Here is a 12,576-nt window from a genome sequence, read left to right as displayed (position 1 = left end):
TTTGAAAAAAAATAATTCTACTATAAACATTGGGGGTGTATGTATCTTTTTGAATTACTGTCTTCATTTTCTTTAGATAAATACCTAGGAGTGGAATTGCTGGATCATGTGGTAATTCTATTTTTACTTTGTTGAGGAACCTCAATACTGTTCACAGTGGCTGCACCAATCAATATATACTCCTACCAACAATGTGTAAGGGTTCCCTTTTCTCCACGTCTTCACCAACAGTTCAGTTCCTATTTGTGGTCTTCTTGATGATAGCCATTCTGATGTGAAGTGATATCTCATTGTGGTTTTGATTTGCATTTCTCTGATTAGTGATGCTGAACATCTTTTGATGTGATATCTTTTAGCCATCTTTTATTTCTTCTTTCTGTCTGATTGCCATGTCTAGGACTACCAATACTATGGTGAATAAGAGTAGTAAGAGCGAGTATCCTTATCTTGTTCCTGATCTTACAGGATATGCTTTCAGCTTTTCACCGTTGTATATGATGTTAGCTGTGGGCTTATGGCTTATTATAATGGCCTTTATTATGTTGAGGTATGTTCCCTCTATATCCACTTTGTGATGAATACATTATTTGGAAGTACTTTTTGTTTTACCATGCCAGCAAAGCTTGTCAGATGTTAGTTCCCTGACCAGGGATTGAACCTGGGCCAAGGCAGTCAAAGTGCTGAGGCCTAAGCACTGGACTGCCAGGGAATTCCTGTTTGTATATTTTAAATTAAAAGAGATGTTTTGATTTATCACATGTTATCACATCACATGTTATCACATGTTATTTTGGGTTAATGATATATTATGAATATCTTACCATGCAATCACTAGATTGATACATAGAGTAATGACTGCACATTAATTCACAGTGTGAATATATGAGGGCTTATTTAATACTTTCTCTAAATGTTATATTGCATTATGATTTGGTTACATTTTATTTTTGCAATTTGAATTGCATTTATTTTCATTTTCTTCTAGTAAGAGGTTGGATAGATTTTGATCGTTTTGATTTCCACCTAAGTGAATTACTTATGCCTGTTCTTTCCTCAGTATTCTATTGAGTCATTTTCCATTTTAATTTCTCAGAAATATTTTTTTCATTAAGAATAGTAACTATATATCTTGTATTTTTCCAGTCTGTCACTTGATTTTTTTTTAATTGCAATATAAAAATTTTTCAATAAAATTTTCACTTTAATTTCGACAGTATTTCTCCTACCTTTGTAAGTAGCTATGCATATCAGGAAGTAAATACAGTTTACATCATTATTCAGTACATGGACACAAAACCATACATAAAAGATTTTTATGATAATACTTATCTTTACTAAACATAGTATACTTATTTCTCTTTAATATTCTATTAAAAAGCATTTGTTACAAAGCATGAAATTGGTATTGGGACTCAGGTTGTGATCAGTGATTTAAAAAGCATATTATGGTGTCTTTGTCTTTAAGAGTGTTAATATTATATGTAGTCAAAGGATTCTGTCTTTTTTATGGCTTGCCACTTCTTGCTCTTACTTTGGAAGATTTTTCCTACTTTCTAAATTTTCTTCTATTGAAATTATTAATATATCTGAAATTTTTGTTGCATATTATAAGGATCAAACTTCTTTCTTGTCATTATTAAGAAATTGATAATTTTCTCTGCTGCTTACAAATGCCAGCATTTTAACAATAATATTAAATATTATTGAACTTATTCTCTTAATTTGTTTATTTACCTGGAATGCTTAACTTATTATTCCTTTTAATATTAAACTTTTATATATTGCTTTTTAAAAAAATTGGCTATCTTATTTATTTTTACAAAGTTGTTATGTGTATGTAATACACTAATAGGATAATGTATATATGATACTGCATTTTTATTAATAAATTTTGACACATTAAACATAGCTTATGTAACCTATACCCTGACAGGAAATTAGATATGGCCCTTCTGAACTCTGAATCTTTTTTTCTTTTTAGTTAATACTCTTGGTTTTTCTATTAGAGTCAATTATATCATCATTTATTCAATACTTTTATATTTAGATTTTACTGTCTTTCAGGCATTGACTAAAATATCCAGCACCATGTTAAATATAAAGATTGTTTTCTGTTTGCTCCTGACAGAAATGTCCCCTCTTGTGTCATCCTGTGGCATAACTTTGGATGAGCACCATGCGACAGGAGGGATCTTAGTTTTCTGACCAGGGATCAAACGTGTGCCCCCTTGCATTGAGAGTGCAGAGTCTTAACCACTGGACTGCCAGGGAAATCCTTGTTTCAAGGTTTACAAAAAATAGGGATTAGAGAGGGAAATACTGATTCCTTAATGAGTTCAGTGTTTCTCTTAGAAGCAATGACAGTGTTTGGGAATTAGAGGTGATTGTTGCACAATATTGTGAATACAATCACAGAATTTTACAGAATTAAATGGTAAAATGATGAATTTTATCTTATGGGAAGTTCATCTCAAAAAAATTTTAAAAAGGGTTGTCACTACCCACTCACCAGAATGGTTAATGTGTTAAGACAGAAAATGCTAAGTTTTGATAAGAATGTGAACTAATTGTTAATAAAAATGGAAACATTAATTCTTGTGGGAGTATATATCGATAACCACTGTAGAAAATTCTTTGGCCTATCTCCTAAAGCTGAAGGTGCATGCACATATATTAATACACACACCAAATGATCAGCACTTCCCTCCACCTCATGTATATATAAGTTCACCAAAAGATAACAGTAATATGTTATAGTGTACTTTGTTGTAGCCAAAAACTAAAAATGAATGTCCATCTACAGTAGAACAGAAAAATACATTGTATATTCAGTCAATGAATTACTGTATAGCGGGAGGAATCAATGGATTACAATTATACTTTACAACATGGATGACTACTACAAATATAATTTTGAGTAAAAGAAAGTCAGTTGTATAAAGTATGGAAATAAGCAAAAGAAATCTAAGATGTTAAATCAGAGGTTACCCTTTGGTTTTGGAGTGATGATGATAAGTTTTTTAAAATGAATTTTTAAATTTTTAATCAAAATATAGTTGATTTGCAGTGTTATTGCTGTACAGCAAAGTGTTTGTTATATGTATATAAATTCTTTTTTATATTCTTTTCCATTATGGTTTATCATAGGATATTAAATATACTGTGTGTGGTAATGTAAGACTTGTTTATTAGATGTAAATTTCTAGGTGGGATTTGGGTACATGGCAGTTTTGTGAAAATTCAGCAAGCTATATAAGTGTTTATGATTTATATATTTTTTTAATTTGTTTATTTTAGTTGAAGGATAATTACTTTACAGTATTGTTTGTTTCTACCAAACATCAACATGAATCAGCCATAGATTTACCTATGATGATGTTTGATTTTTTTGTATGTGTTTGTCTCATTACAATTTGCATTAAAATAGTAGGTATTGCTCATTGAATGACATCAATTGTGAAAATATTTTACAATTTATTTTTAATTGTGAAAAATTTTTATTTTAGAAAAAATGAATATACCAAAATATTAACAGGCATGGGATTATGAAGGTTTCTACCTCTCTTTTTTCTTTTCCCCTTATTGATTTTTTATAACTTATTGGAAAATATAAAAAGTGAAAATAAAATATTTTCAGGGACTTCACATTTAGTTGCTTTTAAATTGTAAAGTTCTTAAGACTCTTCCTCAGATATTGGAGTAGATTATATTAGTAATTTCTGTGTTTATTTTATAGGCAGATTTTGACAACAAACTGGTAAATGGCCCCAAGTCAGAATCCATGGAATACAGTAGTTGTGGTCATGAGGAAGAACAGAGATTGGAATTGAATTCATGTTCCTTAGAAAATGTAACTAAAAATGAAGAAAGTATGACGGGTATTGAAGTGGAGAATTGGACACAAAACAAGAAATCACACTTAACTGATCATGTCAAAGGAGAATTTAGTACAATTAAAACAGAAGTTGAAAATTTGAAAAACTCTGAAGATGACAGGAAAAAAATTCTACTTACTGACCTCCTTGAACCTCAAAAATTGTTTGCACAAACTGTAAGAAATGGCATTAAAAATGTACACTATTTACCAAATGAAACTAATTTGTCTTTTAAAAAAATCAACATTGAAGAACTTGGCAAGGCATTTGAAAACAATCCTTATAAATTCCTGAAAGACACTGCAAACCATAACAATGTCATGAGCGCCATTGCTACTAGTGCGAGCTGTGATCATCTCAAGGGGAAGAGTAATGTTTTGGTTATTCAGAAGCCTGGCTTTAATTGTAAGTCTTTCCCAGATCCTGTGAACTGCAACTTAAATAGTCATACTAGTATACACAATGAAAGTGATCAACCAAAATCCCTAGAAATTATAGCAAATAGAGAACTAAAAGAAAGATCAACACTTCAACCAAGTCTCCTATCCCTAATGAAAGATAGGAGATTAACACTAGAACAAGTAGTGGCCATAGAAGCTCTCACACAACTTTCAGAAGCCCCATCAGAAAATTCCTCACCATCAAAGTCAGAGAAGGATGAAGAAACAGAACAGAGAACAGCTAGTTTGCTTAACAGCTGTAAAGCTCTTCTGTATTCTGTGAGAAAAGACCTCCAAGACCCAAACTTAAAAGGGGAGCCACAGAGCCTTCATCACTGTCCGTCGTTGGAAAAGCAAAACTCATGCAACACTGTAGTGTTCAATGGCCAAAATATCATTTCTAAGTCACACAACAGCTCACCTAGTGACCAAGCATCCACGAAGGCACAGGAAAATTCAACAGTCACAAATTCAATATCACTTTTTATACCAAATTCAAATTCATCTAAAACTGATACCAATAAAAATATTGCTCAAGGTAGGATTACTCTTGACAGTTCTAGGCATTTGCAGCAGTTGACCACAATAACTAACAAATCAGAGTATTGTAACCAGGCACTGGACAGCAGCATCAAGTTGGATTCAAAGGATGATTCATCATGTCAAGATTCAGTTCATAGTAAAATAGAAGAAGATGTTGCCACACAGTTAACACAACTTGCATCAATGATTAAATTCAATTATGTGAAACCAGAGGATAAAAAATTTGAAAGCACACCAACAAGCCTTGTTGCATATAATGTACAGCAAAAGTATAACCAGGAGATGGGCACAACACCACAGAAACCACCTTCCAGTGTACAAAATAATCAAGGCTCATCAGTAACAAAGCAAAAGAACACAATGCAGAAAAAGACAAAATCTACTCCATCAAGAGATAGACGGAAAAAAAAGCACATGGTCATAAGTTGTCAAGAAAATGACCGGAAAAAGCAGGAACAGTTGTCATATGAGTATAGTAAATTACATGACATTTGGATAGCATCTAAATTTCAAAGATTTGGTCAATTTGGTCCACATGATTTTCCCATTCTATTGGGAAAAATTCCTCCCCTAACTAAAGTATGGAAACCACTGACTCAAACAAGTTCAGCATTAGAACACAAAAAATTATTTCCTCCACTCACTCAGATCAAATTTGAGAGATATTATCCTGAATTAGCACAGGAAAAGATGAAGGTTGAACCCTTGGATTCTATCCCCATAATCCAGTTAAAAACAGAATCCAATGAGCAGGCGTTTACAGAAAATGCATATACTCAGGTACAGCCAACAGTGAATGTCAATCAGAAAGCTCATCCTTTACTCCAGCCAGCCTCTCCAACCAACCAGTGTGCTAATGTCCTGGATGGCAGTGACCAAAGACAGTTCCAAGAGGATGTTAAAGACCAACTCATGCATCAGAGACTGCCAACATTTCCTGGTATCTCTCATGAGACCCCTTTACCAGACCCAGCACAAATTCTCAGGAACCTAAATGTAGTGTGTTCAGGTGGAATTACAGTGGTTTCTACCAAAAGTGAAGAGGACGTCTGTTCATCTAGTGTTGGAACATCAGAATTTTCCCCAATAAACACTGCACAGAAAAGTTTTAATGATTATGCGATGAACTTCTTTACCAATCCTACAAAAACCCTGGTGTCCACAACGAAAGATTCTGAATTACCTACTTGCGACTGTGTTGGTAAGTGCATGCATGTGTGTTTCATTTTTTTCTTGCCTTAATTACCTCAAGTCATGATCAAATAAAGTTTGATTTATGTTTTTATATGCGACATTTTGGCCCCATTCATATTCTAGCTAGGATCGACAAAGTAATTCTATACCCATTTTTCTGTGGGACCTTTATTGATGCGGCTTAGATAAATGGGAAATGCAACTGGTAATTCAGAAACTTTCTTAAGTGGAAAATTTTATTTCGCTCAAGCTAGATGTCTCTCAAGTTGTTTATTGTGCACATCATAAGAATGAATTCCCTTAATACTTTATCACAGTTTATTCTTCCTATATTCAGAAAAATTTCAACCCTTAGGCCTTTTGTTTAAAAACATGTATTTTTAAATTGTACATTTTAAACATGTGTACAGAGAACATAAAATATATGTATAACTTAAATACCCATAAGAAAAGTATCTGTGTAATTGTTAACCCAATCAAGAAGAAAATGATTCATTAGTACATTCCAGAATGGGTAGTTAAAGGATTGATTGGAAGAATAAAGTAAGTATATCATTCTGATATACTTTTTTAACCACAATAGAAAAAATAGTGAAGTATAACAATTACTTTCAGTTCTTGATTATTCAAAGTGCATTTAATATTCTGAAATGAATCCTTCCATTTTGCTGCCCATCATTCAGCACTATTTTGACAGCCTACCTCATGCCAGGCACCAAAGATAAGCTTCTCTCAGAGTAAAGAGCCTTTTAGAAGGGTCTGACAGTCTGGAGGGGTGACAGTGCTGTCTAAGTTGGGTTGAATTGAGAAAGAGAGATTCTCAGACCAAGGACAGAAGAGTGTGGTAATGATAATGGCTCCAATTCCAAATCTTTTCCTGCAAGTCTCATAACTGCTGCATCCTCGACTTGTTAGGTTAACAAAAACCCACCAAAGGGAAGGCTCATTATCCCCATTTTACCAGTGAAGAGATTGAATCAGAGAAGTTCATAGCTAGTAAATGATTAAATTGGAATTCAAAGACAGGCAGTCCCAACTCCAGAGGCTGTATTTGTAACTTCCATCCTCTGTTGCATCAAAAATCTGAAAAAGAGACCTTTTTTTTTTTTTTCTTTAATAAGTCATTAAACATGGAAAAGAAGTCTTTAAAATGCCATAAATTTGTATAGACCTGAGCTAGTCCAATTTAACCCTATACATAGTTTTGATAAGATGATTAGCTAGTTTGAAAACTCTTTCCTTATACATACTATCTTGTAACATTGTAGGAACTGAGACAGCCAGGCTTTCAAAGTTTATTCAGTATCTGCAGTGGACCTGGAACTGGGAAATAATACATTGTCAGTTACATATTTTCCTATAATTGTTCCATTTGAGATTATTTTGTTCATTGTGTAGAGATGGGAATTTAAAAAGAAAAACAAAAGAGCAGACGCAGAAACCATCCCAAGTGAGGGTAAAGTATCCTAATCATATCCAAAGGTAAAGGATTTCTAAGTGTTATGTCCTAGCAAAACTAGAGTAGTTAGTGTTCCTCAAATTTATTGGCATTTTAGGTGGGGTAATTCTTTGCTATCTGTGTATTTGTTATCTGTTGCTTTATCTGTTGTAGGCTGTTTAGTGGCATCCCTGGCCTCTTCTCACCAGCTAGCAATAACACACACACATACATGCATACAGTTGTCACAACTCAAAATATTGCTAAATATCCCCTTTGGCAAAACCATCCCCGATTAAGAAACATTGTTCTAGATTGTTGTGTTGTTTAGTCGCTAAGTCATGTCCAACTCTTTTGCAACCCCATGGACTGTAGCCTGTTAAGCTCCTCTGTCCATGGGATTTCCCAGGCAAGAATACTGGAGTGGGTTGCTGCTTCCTTATTCAGGGGGTCTTCACGACCTAGGCATCGACCTAGGCATCAAACCCGTGTCTCCTCTATTGGCAGGCAGATTCTTTACTGCTGAGACACTTGGGAAGTCCTGCTCTAGATCACCAAAAATTAAAAATTATTCACTGCTATCTTTCTTAAGTAGCCACAAAATTAATCCGATGTTGTATTAGATATCCAATTAAAATGGTAAGTAATAACCTTTTGGTGTAGGTAGACATGCATTCCCCATTGATTCTAGTTAGACATGATTCTCAGAGGCCAAATTAAAAATAACATTTTCCAAGAAGTACTTAATTCATACTCAGAAAAACTCAAATGGTACAGAAATATGGTGCAAATATCTCTTTCTAGAGGAAAACAGCTGTTACAGTTTTTCTATTGAGTTAATATTATTAGTGATTTTAATTTTTACAAAATTTTTTTGTAAAAAAAATTTCACAAGTTTTACAAAATTTAAGGCTTTTAAAACATACTACTTTTGCAGCTTGCTTTTTAACTTGGATTTTTCAATGTCTGTAAATGCTATTGGAATATTGTATCATATTCCATTGTATAAATAGCCCCAAATTTAAATTATTACTTAATTGAAAGATTCGGTGTTTCTCTCTTTTGACATTACATATTATTGTAACAATGAAGATTCTTGTGTACACGTGCATTATAAATAACTATGCATGTGTGTAGTAAAATAAATTAGCAGTGCAATTGTTGGGCTCAATTTTTTTGAGGGGGGCTCAATTTTAATAGGATTCTGAGGCAAAGCTTTTAAGATGTATTGCTCTAGGATAACTTAATTTCATACCTCAATTTTTATAGATCTTTTTTTAAAGCAGAAGATTTGAGAATAAATGTTAACCACAACTTAAAATATGTTTTTTCCTCCTCTGATTCTTAGAGAAAGAATGGATTAATTAGGAGCAGAAAAAAGGGATAAGTTACACTCCAGGGCCTATTGTCCTAGTTTTTAATTACTAAAGCTTACCAAAATCTTGTCAAGATTCATTGTTCTGAATTAAAAAAAAAAAAAAGTAAAAATAGCTCTTCCGCGCCCCTGTGCAATTCTGTAAAGCTTTGGGTCTAATAATCTTGTTCCTTCCACAGATCGAGTTATACAAAAAGACAAAGGCCCATATTATACACACCTTGGGGCAGGACCCAGTGTTGCTGCTGTCAGGGAAATCATGGAGAATAGGTGAGGAAATATGCTTCCCTGTTAAAATCATTCATTATTGGGGACCTAACTCAATGCAGAGATATGATCTCCGGGAACAAACAGGAGGTGAATGGAAAACCTTCAGGAATATGAGTTGGATGTTTCTTAGGGCCCAGGAAAAGCCCAGTGTCCTGGTGTCCCTGCCAAGTCATTCATCACACGAGCCATTGGGAACTCAATAAAGACCCTCACGAAGCAAGGCTGTCTTTGTTAAATGCAGACATTCTTATTTTTATATTATTGTATAATCGTAGAAATAGTTAAAATTACCTTTGTCAACACTACACTCACATTGGTTTTGCTTGTCTTGGAGCCAGGCCATTTTTTTAAAAAGAGTGATGCTTAAGGATAAGTAAATAGAACTGGACAACAAAAATATCTGGCACACACAAGTAAATTTTTAACAAAGTTATTATTATGAGGAGTGTTTGATTTTTGTGCTTCTGTAAATCTTTAATCTTATACCCATGAAGATGTTAAAAGTTTATTTCAATGATTTTCCCTTCACTGTGTTTCATACTTAGGTATGGTCAAAAAGGAAATGCAATAAGGATAGAAATAGTAGTGTACACGGGGAAAGAAGGAAAAAGCTCTAATGGGTGTCCAGTTGCTAAGTGGGTAAGTATTTTGTACTTATACATTTTCCAAAATGGATTTATTCTACATAAAAACTAAGTCAGTTAATGTTTTCCATGAAAACATGAACTAGGAAAATACCCACCTCCCTTATTCTCAGGGAAATAAGGAAGCTTTCTGTCTTAGCCTGGGCTTTTTATGTTAATGAACAAAAGGGTATGGCATTCTCAGTCTGGATGTAGGGATCTAGAGTCATCCTTACCAGTTTTTTTTTTTATTTTTTTGTTATTGTTGTTACTGTTTAGAGAGTGTCGAGTGTGCTTATAATTAGACAGCATAAATAAATAGTAAATAAATATATATGTGTGTGTTTTACTTGCTCAGTCATGTCTGACTCATTGCAACCCCATGGACTGTAGCTTGCTAGGCTTCTCTGTCCATGGAAATCTCCGGGCAAGAATTCTGGAATGGGTTACCATTCCCTTTTCCAGGGGATCTTCCCAACCCAGGGACTGAACCCAGGTCTCCTGCATTGCAGGTGGATTCTTTACTATCTGAGCCACCAGGGAAGCCCAAGAACACTGGAGTGGGTAGCCTATCCCTTCTCCAGGGGATCTTCCCAACCCAGGAATCGAACCAGGGTCTCCTGCATTGCAGCCGGATTCTTTACCAGCTGAGCTACCAGGAAAGCCCATTTGTTTCATGGGCCACCTTAATGAAGGTCATGCAATATTGAAGGCAAAATCAAACATTTTACAACATATTTCCAAAATTATTTCTATAACTACTTTGAGTTTTCTAAAACTGTGGTGCTATCAGAGGTAAGAACTAGATTTAGCTTCTTTTGGAAGTTCTCAACAGAGAAACAGTATCATTACCTGCCTAGCCGAATGTATGTTTTCAGGAGGATGTACACATTCACAAGTATATTGACCAATTTCTTTGGAAATTTGCACTAAAGGATCATTTGAGATCCTGTCCTATCATTTGCAATGACAACTATCATGATGATAATAAATAATAACAGTAACCACTACCTTTCATTAAATATCAGGCACCATGTTAAGTACTTGACATACATTGCCTCATTAATCCCCACAGAGGGACTCGTAAGATTTTGGAAAAGGAAAAGTCATCATTTTTATGCCCATTTCAGAAGAAGAACAAAAAACATTAAAAAAAAAAAAAGAGGGTTTGAACCTGGCTACTCCTGAAGTAAGACAATTGGCGCACCTTCATCTATTCTAGCAAACTGTATGTCTATTTGTTTTGTTTTTGTTTTTGATCTGGCATGTGGGATCTTAGTTCCCTGACCAAGGATCGAACTTATGCTCCGTACAGTGGGAGCACAGGGAATCCTAACCAATGCACTGCCAAGGAAATCCCATCTTGGTTATTTTTCAACCAACTTCTGGAAGGTGACAGCAGTGATGAGCACAAGAACTGGGCATGAACACTAAATGTGTTAGAATACTTTCAGTTTCTTCAGTCTATTTGGAGTGCATAGTCTTGTCAAAATAGCAAGTGATTCTCCATACATAATAACACTAACCCAGACAGCGATGTAAATCTCTGTAGCACCCCTGAAGGCTCCCTTTGCCTGCTCCCCGTTGGTAACTCCATGTATAATAACCACTATTTTAACCTCCATGTCTATAAAGATCTTTTAGGTAATTTCTATATAATTAGAACCACACAGAATGTACTCTTTTGTATCTGTCTCCTTTCCCTCATCATCTAGAGAACATGGGTTCAATAGTTGGAGATACAGAAATCATGTGAAACTATGAATTGTCTTGATAATAGAAGATATGTGTTAGGATGGGGAGAAGACAGGAGCCTGCATCTCTGATACCAGTAGAACTGCTGTACGATCTAGTTTCCTGATCAGGGACTGAACCTGGGTCCCCTGTTTTGGGAGCTCGGAATCAGCCTCTGGGCCACCAGGGAAGTCCCATCCTCAGGCTTCTTAAACCTGGATTTCTCTAATATAAGAGAATTTTTTTTTCACTTCTTTAAAACCTGTTAGGAAGTTTTCTGGTTTGTGCAATATAATCGAGTCCCAAATAAGATACCTTCCTTTAATTTGCTCAGTGTGTGTGAATTTGGAAGATAAATAGAATTTTAGGATGAGAAAGGTAAGTGAAGGAACTTGTGTTTATTGAGAACTTTTCATTGGCAGGCTCTGAGCTAGATACTGGGAATACAAATGTGAATTAAAGTTTATCAGTCATTTCATTGTGTAGATGGGAAGAAACTGGCCCTGAGTCATATCAGCTATCACAAACACATTTTGGACTAAAGTTCGCTTACTCTGTAGTAACGTGAATGTTTCCTGGAGTCATCTTGCTTCTCAAGAACTAACATTTCCTGAAATGCACCCTAGAAGCGTAGAATTCTCCCTAAAGTTTCCTTCATGTTCGTTTTTGAGGTGACACTTGGAATGGGGTGGTGTCAGTGCTTGTGAAGTACTGTTTCCCAAGGATCAACTTCTTCTCTTGCTGTGTACACTCTTATCAGCTCAGCTGTGAAAGTTACGTGGTTTCTCAATTTCCACAACATAAACCCAAACAAGTCAATCACCACATGTAAGAGTTTTGGTGAAGATAAACTAAACACTGTTTAGTGATCTTTATTTTTATATTTTATTCACTCTTGAAAAAGTTGTTGTTTCAAAACATTTTAAAGTAAGGAATAATACACATTGTCCACTTTTTTCTATTGGGTTATTTGGCTTCTATTGATTTTTATAGAAGGTTCTTTAGAAAATTAACCATTTGTGATAAGTTGCAAATATATTTGTTGTTGTTTTTTAATTTTGGGTATCTTAGTTCCCCGATGAGC

General features: G+C 34.6%; 1 protein-coding gene across 2 annotated transcripts in view; it reads left to right on the top strand.

Moving 5' to 3' along the window:
• TET1 (tet methylcytosine dioxygenase 1) overlaps positions 1-12,576 on the top strand; it is a 129,682-nt gene that overhangs the window by 79,421 nt on the left and 37,685 nt on the right. Inside the window, exons 4-6 of one of the 2 annotated variants that reach the window (XM_081568768.1) lie at positions 3,737-6,059; positions 9,045-9,135; positions 9,681-9,774. In XM_081568768.1, coding sequence (XP_081424894.1) covers positions 3,737-6,059; positions 9,045-9,135; positions 9,681-9,774 — 2,508 coding nt within the window. The remainder of the gene's footprint in view (positions 1-3,736; positions 6,060-9,044; positions 9,136-9,680; positions 9,775-12,576) is intronic. The other variant, XM_081568777.1, reaches the window with a different exon arrangement.

Source organism: Giraffa tippelskirchi, chromosome 2 (genome assembly GCF_054371585.1).
Source record: "Giraffa tippelskirchi isolate mGirTip1 chromosome 2, T2T-mGirTip1v1.2.pri, whole genome shotgun sequence".
Classification (NCBI taxonomy): Eukaryota; Metazoa; Chordata; class Mammalia; order Artiodactyla; family Giraffidae; genus Giraffa; species Giraffa tippelskirchi.
The sequence above is the reverse complement of the archived record's forward strand: the minus strand, read 5'-3'. Positions and strand labels throughout refer to the sequence as shown.